The sequence below is a fragment of the Strongylocentrotus purpuratus genome, unplaced genomic scaffold (genome assembly GCF_000002235.5).
Source record: "Strongylocentrotus purpuratus isolate Spur 01 unplaced genomic scaffold, Spur_5.0 spur5_scaffold_12, whole genome shotgun sequence".
Taxonomy (NCBI): Eukaryota; Metazoa; Echinodermata; class Echinoidea; order Camarodonta; family Strongylocentrotidae; genus Strongylocentrotus; species Strongylocentrotus purpuratus.
This window is the reverse complement of record NW_022145597.1, coordinates 1,180,859-1,208,772: the sequence shown is the minus strand read 5'-3', so window position 1 is coordinate 1,208,772 and position 27,914 is coordinate 1,180,859. Positions and strand designations below refer to the sequence as shown.

Below are 27,914 nucleotides of genomic sequence, written 5' to 3'. Positions count from 1 at the left end.
TTGTCAAAATAGTTCCATAAATTGAGGTAAAAAAAAAATATTCTAACTATATGAGCGACAGTGTATGAAAAGAATATTCAGACCGACCTTGAATGTTAATAGACCTGTTGGACACAATTGAAGTATTATATAAAAGACTTTAAATGGGTTACAACTTATATCAAACATGTCTATGGAAAGCGTTCTTGAAACTAGAATTTCAATTTAACATAATGACACCATAGAAGAGGTAAAAGTGGTTATAATGTTACACCATTAAATAAGGGTTATATATTCATTTGTATTGGAATGTTTATAACAATACAGCTATGGCTGATTACAGATGGATACAGAATAGGAATATAAATAGATTTCATAAAACAAGATGAAGAATATACTGATTAGCACAATTTTTTAAATTAAATACATAATTTGAAAATCATTTCATCAATTATTGCATATTGAGACAGTTCTCATGGCAACATTACAAAAAGTATCTGAATTGGCAAGAGCAGAAAATTTCATTAATTACATGATTATGGAAAGTACAACAAAATTACAAAATGACAAACATAATTAGAAAGCATAATATTGTTCACATTGTAAGACAATGTGTTATCTAGCTTGATCTTACTTGATCAACCTTTGAAATCCCTTGATTCACCAGTTTTCCTCATTTTATCAAACTTTGTTTGATATTTGGTTAAAGAGCTTGTCCAAATTTGCATACAAAAAATATGTGAATAGCACAAGGAAATTACTGCAAAACTATGGAATGATGAACATATTCAGAAAAACATAACTTTTTTGACATTGTAAGGCAATTCATCAACATTGATCACATTTGATCAACCTATTATATCGCTTGATTTACCTTTTTACTTATTTGATCAAAATTTGCTAATTGATTGTTCACAAGTGCATAGCAAAAGATGTGTTCAAGTATGGCACAAAGATATTGCACTATCATGCAGAAATAAATATATATGTCGGTGGTTTCGACTTTGTAAAAACCAACATATACCAGATTATAAGAATAGATATTTAATAAAAATTACAAAGATCAAAGATTGACCATTGCCGATACAATCTTACATATTTAAAAAATAAAGTTCATGACAAAGAGCATGACAACGGTACTGCCAATGACATGGTTAAAACAGTAGCAAGGAGAATGACTTTCAGCATGTTTCTACAAGAGACTCGCAAAGTACAGGAACATTGCATACCTAGAATAGCCACACAAAGTGACCCCTACCATTCTACAGGTTGCTGTCCTAAATTATTTTCTATCTCTCATTCGATCCATATCTCATTTGAAGAGAAATAAAAAGAGATTTGCAGCAGCTTAGTATTGCTACCTTGCTTGTATCTTCATATTTATCAACTAATTTTTTTTAAATTGATCAAATTTTTTGTGGGCTTTCCAAAGCTGTATATGACCTTTAACCATCAGTGTCACATGGCGTGACATTTACCACTGAAAAATGTGAATTTTAAGATGATTGCAGAGACTTTCAAGTACTGAAGAGAAAATTACAATACTCTCTACTATGTCAAGGTAATGTTCCCACTTTTCAAAAAGTAATGCCTCAGGATAATGAAATTCCTTTGTCTTTACGTTGAATCTTTTAAAACTTATGAAACACATCTGAAAGCCATCAAACGACACATAAAACAACACTTTCGACCAAAGGGAAAATATAACTTACCGGGTATAATACTATATTACACATGTATGAAATAATAGCACAGAACTGATAATACAGTCAGTAAAATACAAACATAAAAAACAGTCTACAAGTCGAAAACCGAGACTGGGGTAGGCGTATTGTCCGCTTTCAAAGACTACTCAAATTTGTATGCCTGATACATCTTTTAGATGATGAGTACAAAGGTTAAACCTAAGACACACATATCTGATTGATACACTTCAATCTGTATACATTTTAAACATGCACACACAAATACCCAAACAGCTGGGACTGCCTTGTACAAGCTGAGATGGTAAACTCTAATTTACATGATCAAATACAATGTACATTACATCTTAAGAAAAATATATGGAAATTTCTATTAAATTAACATGATTCTAAATACCTTGCATCATATATGTAGAGGAATATGACGCTGCCAATACGTTGATCAAAGAAACATTTTCTTCTTGTTTGCGCAGCCAGGCGGTATGTTTATTCCTCTCCATTAGGTGATTGGCCAATTAGAAGAAAGGTGATACTCCATTCCAGTCTACGTGGGCACCAGGCCATCTGTTCAGAGGGATAAATAAATTTAAAAAATGAAATTCCTTGGCTGCAGAGTATAATATCATGACATGGAGAATAATGAAATAAAGGGTAATAATATAGCAATGATCATTTCTTTATCATTATTATTATTATCATCGTCATCATGATCATCATCATCATTATTGTTATCATTATCATCATCATCGTCATCATTATCATTATCATTATCACTATCACTATCACTATCATCATTATCATTATCATTATCATTATCATTATCACTATCACTATCACTATCATCATTATCATTATCATTATCATTATCATTATCACTATCACTATTATTATCATTATCATTATCATTATCATTATCATTATCACTATCACTATTATTATCATTATCATTATCGTTATCATTATCATTATCACTATCACTATCATTATCATTATCATTATCATTATCATTATCACTATCATTATCATTATCATCATTATCATTATCACTATCATTATCATTATTACTATTATTATTATTATTATCATTATCATTATCATTATCACTATCACTATCATTATCATTATCATTATCATCGTCATCATTATCATTATCACTATTATTATTATTATTATCATTATTATTATCACTATCACTATCATTATCATTATCATTATCATCATTATCATTATCACTATTATTATTATTATCATTATCATTATCACTATCACTATCATTATCATTATCATTATCGTCATCATTATCATTATCACTATCATTATCATTATTATTATCATTATCATTATCATCGTCATCATTATCATTATCATTATCACTATCACTATCATTATCATTATCATCGTCATCATTATCATTATCACTATTATTATTATTATTATCATTATCATTATCACTATCATTATTATTATCATCATCATTATCATTATCACTATCACTATCATTATCATTATCATTATCACTATCACTATCATTATCATTATCATTATCATTATTATCACTATCATTATCATTATCATTATCATTATCACTATCATTATCATTATCACTATTATTATTATTATCATTATCATTATCATTATCACTATCACTATCATTATCATTATCATTATCATTATCATCGTCATCATTATCATTATCACTATCATTATCATTATTATCATTATCATTATCACTATCATTATTATTATCATCATCATTATCATTATCACTATCACTATCATTATCATTATCATTATCATCGTCATCATTATCATTATCACTATCATTATTATTATCATTATCATCATCATTATGACTACGCCATTGTAAATTGTGTATTATATTTTCTATTGTATTTTGTTCATGTGCTCTATGTAATGCCGACAAACTGAATTTGCAAATGGACCCATAAAAAATTAATCAATCAATCAATCATTATCATAATCATTATTATTATTATTATTATTGTTATTATTATTGTTATTATTATCATTATTATTATTATCATTATTATTATCAAATCAAAGTCTTACAAACCTGGATTGAATGCACTCTTCAAGGAGAGGAACATTCTTATCATCCTTTTTCTTTTTCTCCTCCATCAGTCTCAGTCTGGAATCTGTAAAATAAAAATAAAACATTAAAAATAAAAATGTATAGCGGTCACAAGGTACACTGTTCAAATCTCAGTCCAGCACAAACATCGTTTGGCAAGATGTGAATATACATCTGCCACTGTCCACTCAGATGTCATATGGGTACCACAGTACTGCATTGTAGTTTGATCAGATTTATGAGCATCTTTTAAATGGTGCTTGGCTGGAATGTTCCCCTAGTAATTTGAGAACATGCATATATTGCGTGCAGGCAAGCCTAAATCTGATGACAGAGGTAATCATATTTGCAATATAATGCAGAATGTTATTAATACTATAGCATATGTGTATATTAAAAATTCACTGGTTATTTAGGTTAAGAATGAAAATATCTTAATCATGCAATATACCATTTAAAATCTTGGTTATTGAATATATGAACATTTTGTACAAAATATAACTATCATTTTCAGTGTTCACTCATTCACGATTTCCATCCAAATCTATTTATTTAAAAAGGTTACAAATAGGCTGAAAATCAAGCTCTGCTAATGAAAATTCATGGAAACAACACTGCAAGTTTTTCCTTCCTTACTTCATTCATTTATCAAATTTTATATATCCGTTTATTTTTGTATTTGTTGCTTATTCATTTATTCTAATATATTTATTAATTCATTTATTTATTCCTTCGTACATTTCTTCCTTAACCACTCCATTTAATTATATATTTATTAACAAATCATTTCATCTATTTATCTGGCACATGAAATAAAAGTAATTGATTGAAACACTGGCTGCCTGGGTATGGAAAGGGCTAACATGATAATAATAATAATAACAATATTTATAAAGCGCAACATATCCATCTCAAGAGATGCTCAAGGCTCATACAAATAATTTAAATTAATATTCAACATATTCAACATAAATTTAACAATATGCATGGAGCATCAGGTGAGTTTTAAGCCCAGTTTTGAAAGAAGAGAGAGTGTTGGCCGTCTGAATAGAGAGAGGTAACTTATTCCACAAAGAAGGAGCTGCTGATGCAAATGCTCTATCCCCCCAATTTCTTTTGGTACGTGTTTCTCTAAGTCTAATATTATGTGATAACCCCCCCCCCCCTCCCTGAGTATGTGGCCCTAGGACCAGGAGGATTGTTCTGTGCAAACTAAATCTTCCCAAATTACACATTTCTTGCCTTGATCACCTGCATGACAATGCAAATAACACCAATACTGATATCCAATGAGAAATACAATGTGGACCAGGGAGATTATTTGTGCAGCTCAAAACGTTTAAACTACTCACCGATCGTCAGTCTAACTTCGTCTTTTTGTTCACGCTGACCAGTATAGTAATAGAGGTTGAACTTGGCTTCACTCCGCCAGTCTCGATTCAGGTTCAGATTGCAACAGAAGAAGAGCGAGTAACGCCCTTTTAACCTCAAAACCCATATGGGGAAGAGAGGTGTCTTCAGCATGCTCCCGATCTAGAGAAATGGTAAGAGAAAAGATAGTTACAATGAAAAGGAAAAGAAAAGGGAAAGTGATAAAGCTACAACTTTTAGACTCAGACCCAAAGTGGGAAAAGAGGTGTGTCAAGCATGCTTGGTATCTGTGATAGGGAAAGAGACAGTCAACTGAGTTCTAACCTTTCAGCCTCGATCTTAAAGAACAGAGCGATGGACCGTCAACATGCTCCCTATCTGAAGATGCATTTCATTGGGCTCAAATGGTCTTTTTCAAGTGGTATTATTGTTTAAGTGGCCCTAACATGTGGAGCAATGCGTGCAGTGCTTCGTAACTATATACAAAGAAAAGGCACTGCATCAAATACATCCTGAATTTGGATTTGAATTTTATTCTTTGAGTGACTAAAGAATATGTCTTTTATAAACTTTTGGAAACCCATAGGCCCGAATTCACAAAGAAGGTTTGTCGACAAACCTAGGTTTATGTGCATCATATGACGCGCTTCGATGCCTTTCTGACCAAGGTTCAGACAAACCTTGGTCTAAAACGCATGCAGCCTTATGGCAGGATATGAGTTAATGAGTTAATAGAATCATTAAACAATTAAAAAACAAGGTTACTTACTGTAATTTTCTTTGCATTCTTTGCCTCCTTTCCGTCGAGCCTGTCGACCACAAGTATGCCCACCTCGGCTCTCTGTCCGATACCGTACTGAGGTACATCCTGATCAGCGGATAATAAATGTGAAGATATAAAAACACAATGCCAGTATGCTTTCAGTGCCGTAGCCTTTCAAAATTAACAAAATTTAGGGTAAAAGGTGAATTTGGAATTACTTAACCCCTTAATGCTAGCGTTCTTCTTTCACTGGCATTCTAATTCAATGGGATACAAATAGTCCTAAAGCTTTGGGTGACTAGTTCATCCGTGCTTAAGGCCACAGTTTCAGCTCCCCCTTTACTATAACACTTGAAACCAGTGGCTGCACTTAAAACTTATATAATTTGAGCGGCGTATCTGTCAATAAATACTCACAAAGAGTAAACACCCCCCTCCTGTCAGCCTGGTTTTCACATTGGGTAATGAAACGATTTGCTGTTGAATAGTAAGATGTGGCTTTCTCCACTCCAGATACGAGACTGATAAAAGAGAAGTTGGACTCGGGTATGTCCATATGGAAATAGCACATACCCTTCCTTCTCATAACTCATGAACCACTTACCAATGGTTTAGCATCCAGACCATACTCCTGTTTGCCGTTGAAGAGGTAAGGTGTGGCTTGTCCCATCAAGATAAGATTGATGAGAGAGAGATTGCACTGGTCTGTCTCTGTAAAGAGTAGCTCACCCTGCAGGTCATCTTTGAGTCTTATGAGAGAACAGAAAATGCAATGAACATCTACTGACCAAACAAGTACAATAGCCAATATTTAGAATCAACTGAAATAACAACAGTATTGGATGGTTAATGCTAACAACATAAAATGGATAACAGTTCTGAATCAGTGAACAAAAAGCTGTCATTTTCATTTTAATGAAATATTTTTTTCTCTATAATATTAAGCCTGATCAATGTAGGGAGGATATTGATTAGCTTCATACCCCATCCCAATTATGTGATTCAACTATAAGTAATGAATTTCCAGGTTGTTCACATTGCCAGCTCAAAACTCTGTGTTAGTTTATTTATTTATTGTGGTATAAAAAAAACATTGTACATGGCAGCCTTTCGGCTGAATTGAGTGCAATTTGCATAAGTAATAACACAAGGATACTGCACAAAATACAATAGTATTAAAAAGTCATTAAAAATAGTACATTAATAACAAACAATTATAGGTACACCTTACATCAAAGAATATTGATGGTGGGATAACGGAAGTGGGTAATGGATGTGGAAAAATAAGTGTTTTATATATGTTATGACTTAAGCAAATTCATAGGAAAAATATAACAGTTGAATAAATTATGATCAGTGCTAAGAAAAATAATCTGTTTTGCATGCTTCAAAGTAGGCCTATTGTCATATGGGTGCAAGGTACATGTATATGGGGAACAAAATGGACATATTTTCACCTAAGACGAATGGAGAGTGAAATTATAGTTTCACCTCCTATTATTGGCTAATAAAGAATATGATTGGTAATGTAATATTGAAGTTAATATAATCCGTATAAACAAAACATGTACCTTCAGTAAACCATATCATTTTTCATTGAAGCACATCTATAAGATAACAATTTGATTTACGTATATGCTTAGCATTTAAGAACAAGAGATCTGTCTTTACATCATTCCAGTTTTTAATTGAGTTACCTCACAATGGAGGGGAGTGCGCTCTTTAGGTAGCATTCATTTTTGCATTTGATTTCTGAATAGTCATTGGCGTTGCGCAGGTTGTGGGAAGTGCAGAAAGCTCGCGTAGGGGGGAGCCAGTGATAGAAGGGGGACGTTTCCTTTGTGAGGTTACTCGCAAATTTCTTTGTTAACCTTTCCCTCCTCTCCTCCAGTGTGGGAAGGTCAAGAATATTGAACTCGGAAAACCTTGAATGGAGATGCCTGAAGAAGATATGAGAGCATCTGGCCTTACCCATGCTGATGCTGAGGACCTGAAGGCTTGGCAAAGGGCCATTATGGAATTGGAAAATACAGAAGCTCAATAACGCTAATGGCCTTTTTCTATGAAATAAAATACATAAATTAAAATTATTTCTGTAACTTGACTTACTTCAGGATTCGTCTGGAGAGGATGAGACTGAGAAGGAACATTAGAGGACCTCCTCCATCTTGGTCTTCAAACTAGACATAAAGAATAAAAACACATTATGGACAAGACATCACAATATACAAATATTAACTGGTCACAAAATGTACATTTGGTGTATGAAAGCAAACCATTTTCATTTCTGGTTTGTGTAGATGAGGCAAGTTGATTGATCTGTGTTTAACACCAGGGACCAACGATATGATGTCTTCTCATTTCACTTGCAAGTCAAGTTTTTTTCTGCAAGAGCCATATTAAACAAAAAATTGGGAAGGGGGGGGGTCCAGACCAAGTTAGTGTCGAGCCCTGGTCATGCCTTCAAGGTATAATATGTGCAAATGAACGTTATGGTTTTGTGAAGATTGTAAAGTAATCTAAAGAACACAGTTTTGAGTCCAGCTGCGGTACTTTGGCAAGACATTACTCTACATTTGCCACACTCGACCCAGGTGAGGTAAATGGGTAATTCCTTAAAATGCTAGAGTGCCATAATGGCGGCCATCGTAAAGCCGGGGTAATGTGTGGAAGTCCAGGAGTGGTTAATTCTCAAAGACATGAACACTTTATAAGAACCTCATATGATCATATAATAAAGTCTTATATGTACATCTAGTTAGTAAAGTATCAGACCAAAATAGTCCAGTGAAACACTCACCATTCCTAATTTCTTCTCCAGCAATTTGGTTACCTGCTTGTAACTTACACACTCTATCACTTTCACCTAGAAAATAAATGAAAGTTTAAAATATAAAGATAACAAGAATTAGTAACTTAGCACTACATAACTCCCATTTAAAACACAAAGAGGCCAATCATTTAGAAAGCATTATTTCGCTTTTCAAGAGCCTTAGTTTAAGATTGCAGAGCCAAGAAATCTTCATACACAAACCATACACATATCGAGCTTCATTAGTTATTATTTTAACAGTTCAACCTGACTAGAATGTTATATCTGCCAATATTGACAGGAATAAAAAAAAAACCAGTCAGACCATCATACAATTTCTAACTTCTTATGTCAATGAAACTATTGAATGAAATCAAACTAAATCAAAGAAAATATAATCAAAAGACACTTTTTTGCATTGTATGTATTTATTCAAGACAAAGTAAAATTCTACTAAAAAAACATAAAGGAAAGCGTTGTGATGGGTGTGAGAAGTCTATAAAAGCTGATCTACAAAATCAATTTAAATTATTTTTTAGAGCAGATCTAGCACCAGCCATGTTTAAAGCAATGTTGTCTCTATGACATACTTACTGTCTTTATGAAGTGCTCCAGTCTCTTTTGTTGGGAGTAAAGCAGAGCTGCATACGCTGGGTAGACTAGAGCAACAATGGCTTTCTTTCCCTCTCCTGCCCGCCATAGGATTGTGGCTAGTGTTTCAATAAATACCTTCCTCTGTTTCCATTCATACACAAGTTTTAATCGGCCTGCAACCCTGCAAAATAAAAGATATCAATTAATGGAAATCCTTCAAGAGATTCGCCTGGTTTTTACAGAAAGGATAGTCCTAAATTGTTTGTACCTGAATGCCCCATTTCTTGTAAAAATAAATTAGTATATTTAGACATTCCCTAGAAGGACCAGATGGCACCCTTGTAGCCTGTGGAAGTTCATTCAGTAGTTGATGGTTTTAAAGGGGGATTGACCTTTCGCCTTTTCACTGGCACAGGAAAATGTGTATCGTGGTGAACACGCACTAGAGACCCATGGTTGTTTTAATGCCTATTCATGCCCAGCTTCTGTGTCTATGTTCTGTCAAAAGAGAAATGGCTGCCTACATGAAGTTTTAATATTTGTCATTCTCTCTTTCTTTTTTTGTCCTTTCTCTCACTCAAATGCTAACTTACTGATTCTCTCTCTCCCTCATACACACCCACACTCACTCTCTTACTCCTCCAATCACCTAATCTCTATAACTGCTTCAATAATTAATAAGTTGATCACTCCTTTAAAGGTAAAGACCAGTTATGGTCATGCGATTGCATTGTGAAAGAAACGTTGTGGAATCGATCAGAAAAGGTTGATCATCTAGCATCTAGCATCTGCAAGGTTCTGGAATCATCAAAATGATAAGAAATTTGGCCCATTCTTCGTAAAGTTACAAGCACTATACACAGAAAGATGTATATGGGACTACCCTATATCTCTCACAGACCATGAGAGAAACAAATTTACCAAATATATGAATTAGTAGGCGGTTTCCCGGCGAATTTTTTATCATCATGTATTAGTCAAAACATATTCTTTCACATGATTGGTAATGAGAGCTTCCATTTCATTTTTTGAAATTAGGGCGTTTCCAATACTGGTCTTTACCTTTAATACCTCACTCACTCACTCCCCTTTCCTCCCCTCTCTTCCTCTTATTTTCCCTATTTTACTCAATCATTCTCTCTCTCTCTCTCTCTCTCGCTCTTTCTCGCGCTCTCTCTCTCTATCTTCTAAACATTTCCATTGGCTTGCATAAGTTTCTTACTTGGCTGGATCGTGTGCTGACTGGATACCATCATCTCCTCCACTGAATACCTTCTGAATGAATTGAGCTTGGATTGCTATTATTAGTCCTCTTGCTTTATCCTGTAATATAATAAATCAAAGAGTCATTAGAGGGGTATGCCTGTTTCAATCTGTCGGCCTTTGAACCTTCCTCATTGCTTTCAGCTTAACCCATCGCATAGGGAACCATGCATCTCCTCTGTTAAAGGGATCATTTAACAAATGTTAAATTTGAGATACACGGTTCTACATGTTACCAGTGTCTGTGATATGGTGTATACTGTAATATTGAAGCCCTTAAAAAAATCGTGCTTCAAAATGATCAAGAAGTGCCTCAAAAAAGAAAAAATCTTTGAGTGACCAGTTTTACCATACTCGTTTTCCCCAATAGACTGTAGTGTTATGAAAACCATTCAACAAACAGTTTTCAAAATTTGTAATTCCAATCATTAATGTCTTGATAATCAGACAGGCGATCGGCTTGTAAAAGTCATGGAGTTCCGGACTGACCTAAAGGTTTATAATTATCATTGCAGCATGAGCTAAATCAAGGATTATTTCTAAAGGATCTAAGACAAAGTTACCGGATCCCTTTAAGTTAATGGGAATATTAGAGAATCAGTTGTCAAAGGGTTAAAGCAGGACCAATGTTGTTCCCATTGGCAGTGGTGAACCTCTGTAGATACCAGTGCGGGTGAATTCAGAAGGGTCATCAGAGACGCTCACAATGCTAAATGAACCACACTGACTTACGCGTGACCTTTAGCATACCCATTTATCACCTGGGTAGAGAGAAACACTGCAGATAAAATGTCTGAGATGTATTATATTCATCCAATGAGTCACCAGACCTTATAACTATGGAAAGATGTGTGATAATGTAGGCCGGCCTACTGTACAGACATAGTGTAGTGCTTGCTGTGCGCTGTGCTTAGGCACATAATAGACATGACCAATAGTCTCAAGTTCCCAGCATATGATATTTTTGGTTGTCTGTTAGTTACTGCCTATAACAAGAAATAGCTGTCTAATACAAGCTTCTTGCAGGCTGCCAAGGATATACAGTTTATCATTAGAAAATATTTATAACTATCATACAAAATGTAGGCCCTTTGTTTTTAGGTATTTGTGAACAATATGATATAATAAATAATTTCTCATTCACTATCATGGCTGAAGATTATCTCAAAATCTTATTGTTCTATTCCTGTCTTTGTAATACATATTTGAGAATTAAGCTGTAGTAATACTGTAGTTATACAGGTAATGTTAATAGTAATATTAATAATAATAGTAATGTTAATAGTATACAAATATACGAAGCTGTGAGAAAGAATAGTGGGAATTATTTATCTGAGGAGGGACTGGCAAAGTACTATTTTTCTGAGGAAGAAATAGTAACTATTGCAGTCCCTCCGAAGATATATAATTTTCACTATTCTTACGAACTAAATGCTTGATATATTTGTTTTATATCACTTCGTTACGATCTGAACGTTTGATTAATGATTGGTTGGCATTATGGTTTTTAACTTTATTCTTATGTCACCCACATTTGGCCCGCGATATTGGAAAAGTTTCTAATCAGTTTGAATTTGTCAATTTAACCTGCGCACAATTATATTAACGCGCATTTAATGAGACGTGCTAATTGCGCATTATTTTTTACTGAACATGATGTGACGTCACAATGCTTTTTTACCTGAAAATCTCATAGAGCATGCGCAGTTCTGCCCATGAAAAAATAGTGGAAAATATTCAGAGCTCTGACAGAGATTTGTTTCAAATAGTGAAATTATATTTTATCACGTGACCACCAATTGACCAATCATGTATTTAGAAAACTCATGAATATTCATAGAAGGGATATAAAAATAGTTATTAGTAAGAGTAAGAGCTAGTAAAAGTAATAGTAAAGCATGCAGTAGTAGTTATACAAGTGACAGTAATACGTACTGTACACAAGGCATCCTTCACTGATATTGCACATAAAAGTAGCAGTGCAAGCATTATGGGGAATTAACTGGCAAACACACATATTGCATCTACAGGCTACCGGCTTGATTGTAAAGGTAGGGTAATAGTGCAATTGGAATGATACCTCATGTGCAGCGAGAAGGGTTCAATTAGCAGAGTAGGCCCTCAGAGATCCATAACCATGACAAAACATCAGCAGGACAAAGAGTCAATTAAATAATTAACAAGTTACTTTCTCTCCTAATGTTTGTTTCAGCGGTATTTGGTAGAGTGCTTTCATTTGAGAGAGAGTATCTCAATAAGCAGGGAAATTGGTGATTAATTAGAATTAACTTCACAGCTATGGTGCTCTTCTAGTGTCAAACAATGATATATAGCAAAAGCCACAGAAAATTATTACTATGTCTCATCTGCTCAGAGTTATTAAAAGGGTTTTATCTCATATTTTAACACAGAATTGATGCAAATGCCTTGGAGCACCGATGAAAATACTTTCAGAAATTAGTTAGGCAAAACTGGGATGCTTTTTTTCTTCCTTCATCTTCAAGTTACTTTTGTTTTAACTCTACCTTCTTTTGGAGACTCAAATTGCAAATACAAAGCTTTTATATCATCAGGGCCCCATTTCACAAAAATTGTCATCAATGAGAAATGACAGTTTTTGTTATAAAAGCTAGTGAAATCTTTGATTCTGAGCAGATTTGTCACTAATTTTTGTAATTTTTCATTGAAAAAAAAAACAGGTAAAAAGACAAACACAAGTACAATTCCTTGACTGAAAATTATATATACACTGTATTCTACAAGGCATTTTTTTGAGAAGTTGTGAGTATATCACCTGTTGAGAGCCAAAATGCTACTGACATGTTGTTAAAGATATGTTCCATGTTTTCATTGTCCTCTTGACAAAACAGTATACAGTGGCAATAATACCCATTACACAAGGTGTCCTTCACTGATATTGCACATAAAAGTAGCAGTGCAAACAATATGGGGAATTAACTGGCAGACACACACACATTGCATCTACAGGCTTGATCGTACATGTGATAGTGCAATTGGAATGATACCTCATGTGCAACGAGAAGGGTTCAATTAGCAGATTAGGCCTTCAGACAACCACAACCATGACAAAACATCAGCAGGACAAAGCGTCATTCAAATGATTAAAAAGTTACTTTCTCTTCTAATACATGTTTGTTTAAGTGGTATTTGGTACAGTGCTTTCATTTGAGAGAGTGTCTCAATAAGCAGGGAAATTGGTGATTAATTAGGATTAACTTCACAGAGATTCATGATGCTCTTCTAGTGTCAAACAATGATATAGCAAAAGCCATAGAAAATTATTACTATGTCTCATCTGCTCAGAGTTAATAAAAGTGTTTTATCTCATATTTTAACACAGAGTTGATGCTCCACTATGCCTTGGAGCACCGATGAAAATACTTTCAGAAATTAGTGAGGCAAAATTGGGATGCTTTTTTCTTCCTTCATCTGCAAGTAACTTTTGTTTTAACTCTCCCTTCTTTTGTATACTCGAATTGCAAATACAAAGCTTTTATAGGGCCCCATTTCACAAAACTTGTCCTCAGTGACAAATGACAGTTTTTGTTATAAAAAGCTAGTGAAATCCTTGCTTCTGAGCAGATTTATCACTGATTTTTGTAATTTTTATTGAAAAAAGGCTTCGTGAAACAAGTCCCAGATCAATCTCTATGGAATGCTCTTCAGGTCACTCCCTTTGCATTGCATCGTTCTGCTAATAGGTAGCTTAGCAAAATATAGTGGCACTAAAAGACAAGTCCAGAACACAAAAGTCATAGTGGTTAGTGACATTTACTAATTATATGAAGGTTGTTACATATCAAAATGTAAGTTTAGGCAATAGCTTTATCCTTATCGAGGTAGTTCATGTATTTACCAGCTCATAGTTTTATGCATTTTGTGTTCTGAAAGAAAGAAAGAAGTAAGGTTGGTCTAAATGGGGAGGATGCTTGAGACAAGAAGAAGTGGAGGTAGGGAGTGCATCAGGGCGGGAAAGTCAGTAACCCCTTGTAAGAAGGAGAGTGCCTACTTTAATAAATGTTGATGATCATGATGAAGATGTGGAATCCTTCAAAAGAGGTAAAAAGACAAACTAAAGTACAATTCCTCCACGTTTGCAAACCTGAAAATTATACACACTGTAACTACAAAGTATGTTTTTGAGAAATTTTAGAGTATATCATCTGTTGAGAGCCAGAATGCTGCTAAAGGGTTGTTAAAGATATGGTCCATCTTTTCATTGTCCTCTTGACAAAACATTGATCCATGATATATCTAAAATTAATACAATTTTGAGTATCAAGAAGAATTAATCGATGGGCTGCTGTATTTCTCATTTCCATAGGCTTAAACATTTCCCATAAAAGTAATTTGTACAAAACAATGGGCATCAATTGACAGAAGGATTGCTTTGTGCAACACAAAGTGGTCTTGATTATCTCCATGACAAGACTTTTAACACAGGTATAGAGCAATCTTGCACTGGAAACCGTTAGATCTCTTGAAAGCTTTGGTATGTCCATCCCAAGATAAACACACGGTCGCATAGGGAGATTATTTCTGTTATATAAAAGAGTTAATACATGGACAACCCACTTCCCGTATGCAATGAGCTAATTACTGACTATCATGATTCTGGTGGTCAAAGTTAACTATGGAACTAAAGGGGTTGATTAACAAAACTAATCAATAAAACTGATCAAACACAGTAATTTGACCAGAATAGGGAGTGTTTGTTAATTAATTGGATACTGGATAGCTGGTTTATCTGAATGGGTTAGCCCTCTATAATCACTTTAATCATCTTTACAATTACCCTAGTTCTTTTCTCATACTACAATGCACACATTATAGGGGATTCAGTATCGTTAATATATTCACTTCCTTCAATACAGATGGTCTTAAATCACCATCTCTCCTTTTATTAACACAAAACAAAATATGATACAGCCATTATATAGGCATTCAATGTACATCTCTATGTATTGTGCATCAACAATTTATCAACACAATGTACAGGGTAGCCAAAAAGGACTGTTTTCCTCCATCCTTCATCTTTCATACTTTAACAAAAATTGAGTACTAGCAGCAGGACTAATAATAATAATATTTATAGTTCGTCCTTATATAGCGCATTGCAGGACCGCAGGCCATCTCAATATGCTTTACAGATATATATTATGTCCTTTCATTAGACATTATTATAAAACTGCCACTCTAAACCCAGGTAAGACTGGTATAGGAGGTTACTGATCAACTACTAACAGTGCCCTAGGGCAGATAAGCTAAAGCCACCCAAAAAAGACTAGTTTTCCTCCATCCTTCATCTTTCATACTTCCAAAAAAAATGAGTGCTAGCAGCAGGACTAATGTCCTTTCATTAGACATTATTATAAAAGCTGCCACTCTAAGGGTGCGTTTAAGCTTAAATTTTGAAGGCAGAATGAGCGATTTGTAACGCTCATCGTAATCGCAGTTCCACGGTGTACTGTTTATGCTCACTTCTCTGGCTCCTCCAGGCAATTCTCCCTGGGTGGCTCTAATTGGCATTGCAGCTGGATTTGAAAGCCTGCACTATGCATGCTACGTAGACCCACTAAAAGTCAGTGCGTTGACCCCATTTAAACGCGTTTACAAATTGTAAACGCATCTTTTTGTGAGTTTATGATCGGTGATCGTGATCGCCGTTTTTCGGTGATTCTACAAAAGTGAGAAAGGACGCAACTGTGTTTTAAACTAAACGCGTAACAGATGCCTGATTCTGGCCAGAAAAAGTTAAGTATAAACACACCCTATAACCCAGGTAAAACTGGTATAGGAGATTATTAATCAACTACTAACAGTGCCCTAGGGCAGATAAGCCATCATGCTTTGTACAAGCACCTGCAGCACCCACTGGGAATGGAAATGTGTGAAAATGATACAGTATTCTTCTTGTTTTTAGTTTAAATTTAGAAGGGAATATATTATAGGACATTATAGGGTGTTATTGAGAGAGAGAGAGAGAGAGTGAAAGATAGAGAGAGAGAGAGAGAGAGAGAAAGAGAGAGAGGGAGAGAGAAAGAGAGAGAGGGAGAGAGAAAGAGAGAGAGGGAGAGAGAAAAGGGGGGGGGGGGGAGGAGAGAAAAGGGGAGAGGGATGGAGAAAGAGAGAAAGAGAGATACATGTTAATGGTAACTATAAAAGGTCCATGTTCCACTGTAACCCATGGTTACACAGATGAAAGGCACGAGTTTATATTTCAAAGGATCATTAAAAATTGATGAAGTCTGCAAGCTAATCAGGCTAATTGCTGTGGCAATAATAAAGTAATGAATAATCCTAGGCTACTCAATTGATCTACACGGCCATGTATAGACCTAATCAATAGTTGGATGTCTTCACTTTCTAGATGATCAGGGATAATGAATCCAATACCACTTAATATTTGCAGAAAACACCCCAAAAGTATAGCAGAAACAATCCAATTATGAAGCCAATTACTATCATCATTAATTTTATCATTGGATATTTGGCATCACCCGTGCCTAGTGTAAGAAACCTACTTGAAAGTATGTTGAGATGGTGATATTGGATTTGTCCCAAGCCCATAGGATGGTTTGTGATAAAGCCTGGAGACTGGTTACTTCAGTGTGCGCAACATAGAACACACCATGGAAAAATGTTCACGTAAAAAGGTGTTATTATTCAAACAACAAACTGGTTTACAGGTTGATAACTAGAAATATGTTCAGTAATGTGTATTGTTCTTTGACAAAAAATATTCCAAGGTATGCATCATTTTGGTGGAAGATCAGCCATTTTCAGAAAAAGTAAGTCATGAAAAGAGATGAAATCTTGGGAAGCCATTTACTCAAATTGCAAGAGATGGATCAGTTCGTGTTAAACTCTTCTATGTGATCCATAGTCCAGTGAAGTATCAATTAGACACACAACTTCTGCTGGTATTATGATACACCTACCTTTGGTGTGAGTAGCCCATAGGGGAACGGCCCGTCTACAGGAGTCCGGATAAATGGAGCCTTTTTCCATTCCTCATCTATAGTGAATGATCTGCGACCGTAGAGCACATCTTTGATTCCCTGTCAGAGAAGTAGGATACATGTAGAATATATGGCAAGGGAGTGAATGTGCAGGGAGGCAAAGAAATCAATTGAAATGTTCATGACTGACATTTAACATCCCATTAGAGGGACTGAGTATTTTTTTACTGTTACCTGACCTATGTGGCTGTGTCTATGTAACACAGTAAAGGCATCTGCTTAAAACTTTAACAATTTTTTGTTGGTATACAGTCACTTCCAGGCAGCGAACAAAATAACTGGGAGGGGGAATTATAATAATAATAATAATAATAACCTTTTAAAGTCCACTCAAAATTTTATTAAGTTAAACCGAAAATGGAAATTCTTTTTGCCCAATTGATCATGAGCCCGTCAGCCACTGAGCAGCACCAGATCGACGTTGCTCTATCCCTTATTGTTGAACGCCAAACAAGGTAGCAGCAACACCCCTCTTTTAACGTATTTTGGTATGACTTGGCCGGGGTTCGAACCCACGACCTCCTGGTTGTGAGGCGGACGCTCTACTGACTGAGCCAACACATCGGATGGAGTGGAATAACACTGGAAAAATGTACCAGCATGGCAAAAACCAGAGATTGTGTGGAAAAATGTTGTAATCAACCTTTAAGCTGGGAGAAGATACTTTGCTAGTCTCTTAAAGCGCCTCTAAAGTGTTGGGAGCGCTAAATTCGCAAAAAAATTTATGGTAAAATTTCTCTTAAAATTGTATCGTAATGTGAAAGAGGATACCATTCAAGACACACTTCTGCAAAGATTCCCCCCCCCCCCTTTAAAAAAAAAAGTGTTTAAAGACAAATTTTGATAAAAGAATACATAGTTTGGGTTTTCTGCTGTACGCAGACAACCTACAATTTTGTATTCTTTCATCAATATTCGACTTCAAAAACATTTATTTTGAAAATCATTGCAGAAATGTATCTTAAGAGACATCCTCTTTCACATTATGATACAATTTAAGTGCAATTTTGCTATCAACATGGTGGGGCTCCCAACATTTAGAGGGACTTTAAAGAGCTCTAACCCTAACCCTATGGTAAAACAGATAATAAAATTCTTAAATATCATTGACATTGCAAGTAAATCATACTTTTACAACAGCAAATCCTAAAAGAGCTCCCTTGAAAAGGAAAGTATTTCTGACACTTTTTAGGGTAGATGGATTTTTCAAAGTGTATCTTACCTCAGCTGTTTCCATTGTGATGTCATCACCAGCTTTTGGTCCTTCTTCTTCTTCTGCTTGTTTCTTAGTCGGCTTTGTGCTCTTGAACTCCTCTTGGGATGTCTGCAGGAGATAGTGTACATACAAATTACATGAAGAATAAAACACATGAATCAGCTATATAGAGTGGTGAAGTGTGACATCATCAAAAATCAAATAACTCAGTGTTATAGTGCTATGATTCATAACTTTAGGAACCAGAGGACTATAACACTGAGTTCCCATAGGACATATATTTATTCAGATGGCCATATCTCAGCCAATACTTAATATATTCAATAGGTTTTTGACATTCGGACAACATTTTTTATGCTCTTTTGGAAGATAAAAACAAAATTGAGAAATTCTAAAAATAGATTTGTATGATGTCACAGCTTCGGTACTCTATTTGAAACAACCATTATTACAAACTCATGATAAGCCAGCCATCGTGTCAATTGACATCTTCAAATTTGTTTCTTAATACAATTTATTTTGTTCAAAAAATATTTTAGGCCTGTACACTTCTTCTGCTATATGATGATCCTTTAATACAACCTTCTTTTTTTAAAGCAATTTTCATATAAATTTCTCTTCGTTTGATAAGGCTATTAGCTCATTGAGAATAGCTCTAAATGACCCACCAATAATGCAAACGGCATAATAGTTAGTGATTTTGGTCAGTGAATTTGAAGTTCTTATTTGACATATTATAATCTGTGAATGGAAATTAAGACAAAATCAAGCATTTGAGGTACATGTCCATAGTCCTTGTACTTATCAGCTTCATATCCTAGTGATGTTGTTCTACCTGTATGATTTTCAATAAGTATGCACTTAGGCGCTCCAGACTCATGTTTTATTGCAACTTTACAATTTTTTCATTAAGCTATATCATTATAATTTGAATGGTATCACTTCATGTTGACTTTGTGTATGCATTCAGGGATGCCAGTTAGAATTGATCAGAAGGCCTGAAAATCACCTAGAATGAGCTCATTTTGTACACAAAAAGGCCTAAACTATGGTCTGCAAATAACTCGCCAGAGCCTGAAAACTGGCATCCCTGATGCATTATAGAAGGGGTAAATTCTGGACGTTGAAAAAAAGGGTATTTCCAAAAAGAGCAAGAAATTTAATGGAAAATGGTCATATATTTCAAAGAGGACCCAGTGCTTAGAATTGATTGATTTTGATTGATTTTTATTCGACAAGCTTCCAATATACAACAATATACAATAATAACAGATCAAAAATAAGTCAGCTTGAACAGGATAACCCACGAAAGCTCGAGAGCTTATTTCCAGTGGGGTCCCTTACAGACATGTATACAATTAATAAATTAAAATAGTAATATTTACAGACAGATAAGAAAATTAAAAGAACTACTTATTAAAGATAATAATAACAACATTAAACTGATGATAGAAATGATATTAAGTACAAGAAGAAAAAGAAGAAGGAGAAGAAGAAAAAGAGGAGAAGGAAGAAGAGGAAAATAATGATGAATTTGTAGAATTTCTATAACGTACGAAAACATAAGTATATACAACATGAAAAAGTATGAACCGACAGAAGAATAACAATTTCAATCATATAACATGTCATTCACTTCTCTTCTCTGACTGTCAAGTATTAGGTATTCCTTTAATTTCCTCTTAAAATGATAGAATGATAGAATGATAGAATAACAGAAGGCTCACGAGAACTGCAAAAAAATGGGCTATTTTCAGCTAACTTGTACATGTATTAGATAAGCCAAACATAGAGTTGTATTTAGAGCCTTTTTGGTACATTTTCAGGCAAATAAATGTTATATATTTGGGGAAATGCTCTTCAGTTTGTAAATAGGACTCTGCTACCAATCATTCGTCACCCCTTTGACTATGAAGCAACACCACTGGCCTTACAAACATCAAATCACAGTCTGATCTAAGGAAGAGTAGAGGACTGCATCAGATTAGAACTTCAGTACACCCATGTCTCTTCATAGATAAGACCAGAGATCTCATGTGTCCACAGTTTATTAAGGTTTTAGGCCTAAAAAAAAAGATTTTGTATTGCCCTTTAAGTGCCAAAACATGGGTCGGTTGGTCGGAAATTTTCTTTTTAACTCCCTCTTTGCACTTATATTTCTCAGTTTTGAATGCTTTAATACTTTTTTTTTCTCTAAAAAGCAGTTTTTTTTTTGTTTTTTTTAAAGCCGACAGTAGATTTTTACATTTTTTGGTCCGTCGCAAAGGACGATACAACATCTTTTTTTTTAGGCATTATTGCGAGTACTTGAGAATGAAATCTTACTTTAGGCCTTGCAGCAGATGCAAACAGGTTGTTAGGTGTGGTATTCTCTAAAGCAGCTACTAGTTTAAAGAGATCCATTTTGTTGTCTGAAGCAGCTGCGATCCCAGTCGCCATCTTGATCCAGTTTGAAGATCTTCTTTGATCAGCATGAAAAGACAACACACTCACTGGTGATGAGAACAGAACACAGGATGGATTCTGTCGAGGACAAAAGAAAACATAAAAGCTTTTACATTGTCTATAATGTAGAGGATGATGATAATGAGGGTAGTGAGGATGATAGTGGTGGTGGTGATAATGATGATGATAATGGTGGTAGCACTGATGATAGTTTAAGAGATGATGATAATGAGGGAAGTGGGGATGATAGTGGTGGTAATAATGATGCTGATACTAATGGTGGTAGCACTGTTGATAGTTAAAGATGATGATGATGATAATAAGGGTAGTGAGAATGATAGTGGTGGTGAATATGATGATAATGAGGGAAGTGGGGATGATAGTGGTGGTAATAATGATGATGATACTAATGGTGGTAGCACTGATGATAGTTTAAGAGATGATGATAATGAGGGAAGTAGGGATGACAGTGGTGGTAATAATGAAGATAATAATGGTGGTAGCACTGATGATAGTTAAAGATGATAATAAGGGTAGTGACGATGATAGTGGTGGTGATGATGATGATAATGGTGGTAGTGAAGATAAAAGTGGTGGTAATGATGATGATAATGGTGGAAGCACTGCTGATAGTTGAAGATGATGATGATGCTAGCTATGGTAGTGACAAATTACAATGAGAATGGCAATCAAGATTATGATGGTAGTGATGATGACAGTTAAAGATAATGACAACAATCACAATGATGATGATATTAAATCATAAAAGTGAGCACTATAGTGAGCACAACAGTCTGATAATGATGAGGAGGAGGAGGAGGAAAAGGAGGAGGAGGAGGAGGAAGAGGATCATGATGATGACCATGGTCATGAAAATAACAATTATAAAAGCTCAAAGCTCAACAATTGTTACATCAATTCATGGACAAAACTACCCCAACCCCCGAAAAAATTGCAACAAAAGCTTCTTCAACATTTTCTGTTAGTGTTTGACATCATAAACAACAACAACAAATCAAAGAAAATCTGACCCTGGAAAGTTGTAATTTTCAAATGTATTTGGAAGCCATCTGGCATTACCAGGGTTCCTGATGCCTGTAACCCATTGGAAGTGGTATGAATTGATTCTTTGACACCTAAAACATATGGAATGCACACCTAAATCACATTAATAGTAAGAAGTAAGTTGCTCCTGATGTCAAACACTACCTGATGCCAATGAAAAACATTTTGATGCAATTTTGGGCCCCAAAAACCTATAATGACTAAGACTACAATGTGACGTATGTGAGAAATTAAAACATGAAGCACAAGAAGAAAAAAATACTATAGCAAATACAGTACACCTCTTTAAAGAGAAAGTCCACCCTGATATTAAGTTGATTTTAATAAAAGAAGAACAATGAGAGAGAAACAAATTGGCTACGTCTTTTTGTTTTATTGACTGCACCTTCGAATATTCATATCTTTCTTATTTGTTTCATCTTGTTTTGCACAAAACTTTCGTTAATCCGTTTATCTCATATTTCTACTTCTTTTATAAAAACAAACTTGATATCAGCATGAACCTACTAAGAAGTCAATCATATCAGGGACTTCCCCTTTCAGAGCTCCAGTGAATTACTAATCATTTATAATCACAAATTTATATCGTTATTGATAAGGATACAAACAAATAATTCATGTACTATGCAAAACAAAGAGATAAATAGAACAAGAGATACAGGAAGACAATGAAAATTACTTTAATCGTATTTAATACATTTAGGGCTCACCGTTCGTTTGATCTAAAATATCCTCACAACAGCATTCACAATTTCAAAATAATTCCCATGACAACTTCCATATCAACAAAATGACCTGTCAAGTGGGCAAAGGCTGATCCTATTTCATCCTCTCTCTATCCCCAACAACTTTCAATTAGAGGTAGAAATGAAATATTCATCAGGCATGATAATAAAAGCAGATGAGGGGAAATGCGCTACCATGGCAACCATCAAACAAACGGTGGATTTGCACCCAGATGAAGCAAATATAACCTTAACAATGCAGATGATGTACAGGTCTGCCCAAATGAAATTCAATTTAGAAAATGATTAAATGATATATACAGTCCAATGTCATACCACCATATCAGACCTTTCAGTGGATATTGTCTGACGTGTAATGATAGAACAAATATGCAGCAAATTAATCAAGCAGCAATTCTATCTATACACATAAAGGAGCAGGTAGGGTTCATCAATATGATTCATGACTGGATGGAAATAGGCATGAGGGAATTTTTGTGTAAATATTTCATAACTTTGAAAATTGATTATGCAAAGAGCATCTATATGATCTCTAAAAAATTGATATACTGCAATACTGTATATGAACTCATACTGTAATATGGCTTGTGTATTTGTATGCATCACAACTGCAGAGCTACATACATGTACACACTACTCTTAGCTTACCTCTCTCTCTCCCTCTCTCTCTCTCTCTATCTCTCTATATCTCACCCTCTCTCTATCTCTTTTTTTCTTTCTTTCTCTTTCTATTTCTATTTCTCTTTCTCTCTCTCTCTCTCTCTCTTTCTCTCTCTCTCTCCCTCTTTCTTTGTCTCCTTCCTCATTTCTAGGTCTCACAAGCTCCTCTCTATATGCAAAGTTAGCTTGCATCTGATTTATGATATTCCATTTTTCTTCTTTTCTTAAAATACAACTCATTTTGGACCACCATCAGCATCAAATTGAACTTGCTGTTGGGCATTCACAAATCCTGATTGCTAAGTATTATTAGGTACATTTATAATAATCCAGTGGCCACAGCTAGGTCTACATTCATTAAATAATTCAAATTCATCAACATATTTTAGGTATGTAAAAAGAAGTTGTGTTTTCTTTTACTAAAAAAAGCTTTCTTGATTTAGAACAAAATACCTGACAAAGAAAATGAATGAATATGATTGGTTTGAATGAGAAAAAAAGGCCCCTATTCCTGAATGAATTAGAGAAAGGATCTTAGATGCTATATCTGGTCTTTCTGATAAAGAAATAGGTAGACTATTTTATCCCTCTTTCTCTCTAAGTAAGTAATATAGCTATCTTTCTCAATATCTCTTTAGCTTATATGTCTTTCTCTCTAAGAAGTAAGTACTGTCTCCAATTCATTTAAATTCAATAATGGTTTTATTTGACAACGCTTTGCAAGCAAAGGCTGAATTGTGCATTTTTCATAACAATTTCTGAATACTATTTCGCATTACATTGGAGTCGGACCATTAAACTTTCAAGATGAAGTGATAAATTATATAAACTAAAGTTTTTAAAGTCCATTATGTTGTTAATTTGTAAATATGAAATATTACAATAAAGAATAGACAAGGCTATAAATAATTTCAAATCCTAACTAGAATGGTAAAAGAAATGAGTCATGCCAACCACTGATTTCCTTTAATAACATATACTACTAAAGCCTATAACATATCAATACAATTTTTCTAGTACTACAAGAAACGTCAAGTTGTATTCAAATGAAAATAAAACTTTGGAGTTATGATACAGAGCAGACATAAAATATCACAAACTGAAATAATATTATGTACATGTATAGTTCAGTATAATATTGATGACATTTATTTCAATAATGTGGTTACAGGAGGTTTATACAAAAACAAATGTAGGTACTATCTTGGTGACATTTACTTTTTGACTGTCATGGATGGGTTTTTTAAAATGGGTCACATCTTATAAATTGGCTATGGATACAGTTGTTGCAATCAGATTGATTAAACAACAATAGATGGCCATGAGCATTTGAATATATATTGAGTTCTCATTTTGAGGAGTATACCCAAAGAAGTTGCAAATGATTTGGCTAAAATTATTCATTTATGTTCATTTAGGTAGTACATACATGTACATACAACCTAATAATTATCATTCTTAACGTCAGAGGTACGGTAGGGCTACGTACTACAGGTAAAAGGTAAGATTTTCTGCAAGTCACTCACACACAGGTCAAAATGTAAACACATGACCCTGTTTACACCCATGCTAGCCTAAGGGGGAACAACCCACTATTCAGACCGATCTGTCTCGCCATCTCTCCCCATTCTTTGCACAAGTTGCTCAACAAAAGGCAAACAGAACCTTTGATCAAAGGATCGTATTTATTGATTTTATGACCTCTTTTACCTCTGCTCCATCACAGCAATATTAGATAAAGGCAAAAAGACTGAATATGCGAGGGGCTTATTACAATACAATACTAGGGATGGAGATAAAATTAACAATGATTTAATCTCTACTCAACAGACAAAATGCACACAAAGACAATCAAGGTCAATTATGATCAATATTATTTTGTCTGCAAAAAATAAAAGACAGGTTTGCCCACAGCACTGAATACGATGAAAAATGTCATGCAATTCAATGTTAGTTTGCTCATTCAGAATTGAAATTGGTTACTCATTTTGGCTCAGAAATTGATGTGTTACTAGTTTAACTGAAACCCCAGAAAAATAAAAATGAAGCAGGGGTGAACTGATAGAATTAAAAACTCTAGGTTAGGTATTATTGAAGGGGAAGTCCATCATCGTAGTATAATTGGTTTAAATACAAACAAAAAAAGAGAGAAAAAGATAAGTACAAGTTTTAGCAAAATCATGAAATAATAAGGAAGATTTGAAAGTTTTAATTTTTGTTTTGCTGTGCTGTGTCACATCTTGGGAGTTCCTCTCCTATTTGCTCAGTATAACACCAGACAACCTTTCTTTTAAATTTCCACTCTTCTTCTATATTTAAATGAATTAATATAATTTCATTTGTATACTGTTGTGTAGATACATTCAGCAATTATCTACATGTAGCTGTAGGGGGGAATCCTAAAGTGTGACTACATTATATTTGTTATAGAATTACAGAAAAAGAGAGAGTAAATGAAAGTTGAAAATGCAATTTTAAAAAAATTGAAACTTCTACAACAATTATTTTTAGCCTAATATTTACTAAGTTTAAATTGCATGGTTAACGTACTTAACAGGTATAGAATAACAACACTCAATTCACCTGAACACGTCTGATATTACGTGTATAACATAGAACACTCAATTGGTACCTGCATGAAGACTATTATTTAGCTTACATTTATGGCCATACATACCAAACTGTCATAATATCGCCTCCGGTAGGAGAGGGCGGTTGTTGTGTGACAACCTCCCCGAAGATGGGGCACAAAGAAGGCCAGCTATTCGATGGAGTTGTCGGAGAGAAGTTTTCGCACACAGTTCGATCTGGTTAATATCTCACGAGATCATCATTCTGAATCCATTCACATCATGTATACACAACCTATAGTTAATATCTTAGCAGTTAAAAACATCCTAATAATACCTTTCCATGTAACTGCATAGTATACGGATAAAACTTTTTCAATTGTAATACGCCGACATCCCTGCTTGCGAATCGCAATACTCTCAATAATCTCTTCTGCTGAGGAGAGGAGCGAACCACCGATCGTGCACAGTACAGGTGAAGAGCCGGTATGGCGAATCAGCCTATAGTCTCAAAACACAGACTCTATTAAGCTCGAGTCAATATTATCTTCAGCAGAGCCTAGATCAGTCTCTGTCAAATAAGCAGGGGCGGCGATTTCTTTTCATGGCCGGGGGCCCAACTTTTTTGTTTTCTCTTCCCGAAAATTTGAAAATCGCGCCGTCCGAAAAGTCGCTCAGTGGGGGGAGGGGGGGGGGGGGGGGGGGGGGGGGTAGTGAGCACAATTTTTTTTTTTTCTTTTGGTCCTCGAAAATTTTACCTCAAAAAAGGTAAAAATCACGTGATTTTACATGATTTTTTTTCTCAAGGGGCGGTGCCCGGGCCCCCCTAGATCCGCCACTGGGGAGGGGGCGGGCGAAATGCGATGGACGAGGGAGCACAGTGAACGATCGAGAGGGCGAAGGTGACGAAAGAGAATATTTTCTACAATATTTACTTGTATATTTTAAAGGATATTATGCGAGGGAGCGTAGCAATCGAGCGACAAGATTTTTTCATTTTGGTTAGTATATTACGCTACACTCCTGGGTCCTCCAGAGCCTAAAAGTGTGTCACAGTTTTTAGTCAGTATTCGCTACACATTTTTTTCTTCAAATTTTCCGGGGGACATTGAGGGAGACGTGTCTCCCCCCCCCCCCCCTCCCCCAGTGATCGCCGGCTCCTTCAAACAAGACAACCAGCAGCCATACAGGGTCTATGATCTATGTAGTGAAGTAGCATGCATTTGTGTTAGGTCCATGGCAGTATAGACTGTGCAGTAGTATTCTCTCATAAATGGTAATATAATTTGCATTTCATTACTTTTCTTCATGGTGAGGTATTCTAAACTTTTATTCTGTGGGCCTGAAAACCTGGGTATAGACACCAAAATAAACTTTCAATAGCCCTCCAATCCCAAGATATAGCCAAAATAATTATGGCATATAGTACCGTACAGGGCATCTTGTTAACTCTAATTCATGTTGCCATGGTAACAATGGGAATGTACTATATAGCATATTCTTGGCTTATATGATGTATTAGTCATATAGTTGTGTCATTATTTTGGAAAGGGGACTTTAACTTGTCTTGAATGAGTATATTGTGTAATATA

General features: G+C 34.9%; 1 protein-coding gene across 1 annotated transcript; it reads right to left on the bottom strand.

The window, feature by feature from the left end:
- Positions 1-7: 7 nt before the first annotated feature.
- On the bottom strand, positions 8-26,806 carry LOC100889067 (inactive ubiquitin carboxyl-terminal hydrolase MINDY-4B). Its single transcript, XM_030981555.1, has 13 exons — positions 26,430-26,806; positions 21,162-21,359; positions 18,843-18,944; positions 17,540-17,659; positions 10,537-10,637; positions 9,315-9,495; positions 8,709-8,774; positions 8,018-8,088; positions 6,513-6,657; positions 5,915-6,013; positions 5,127-5,307; positions 3,757-3,838; positions 8-2,246 (listed from the first exon to the last, which is right to left on the bottom strand). The coding sequence occupies exons 2-13, from the start codon at positions 21,273-21,275 to the stop codon at positions 2,198-2,200; spliced, it is 1,311 nt and encodes a 436-aa protein (XP_030837415.1). The 5' UTR covers positions 21,276-21,359; positions 26,430-26,806; the 3' UTR covers positions 8-2,197.
- Between the last annotated feature and the right edge of the window lie 1,108 nt (positions 26,807-27,914).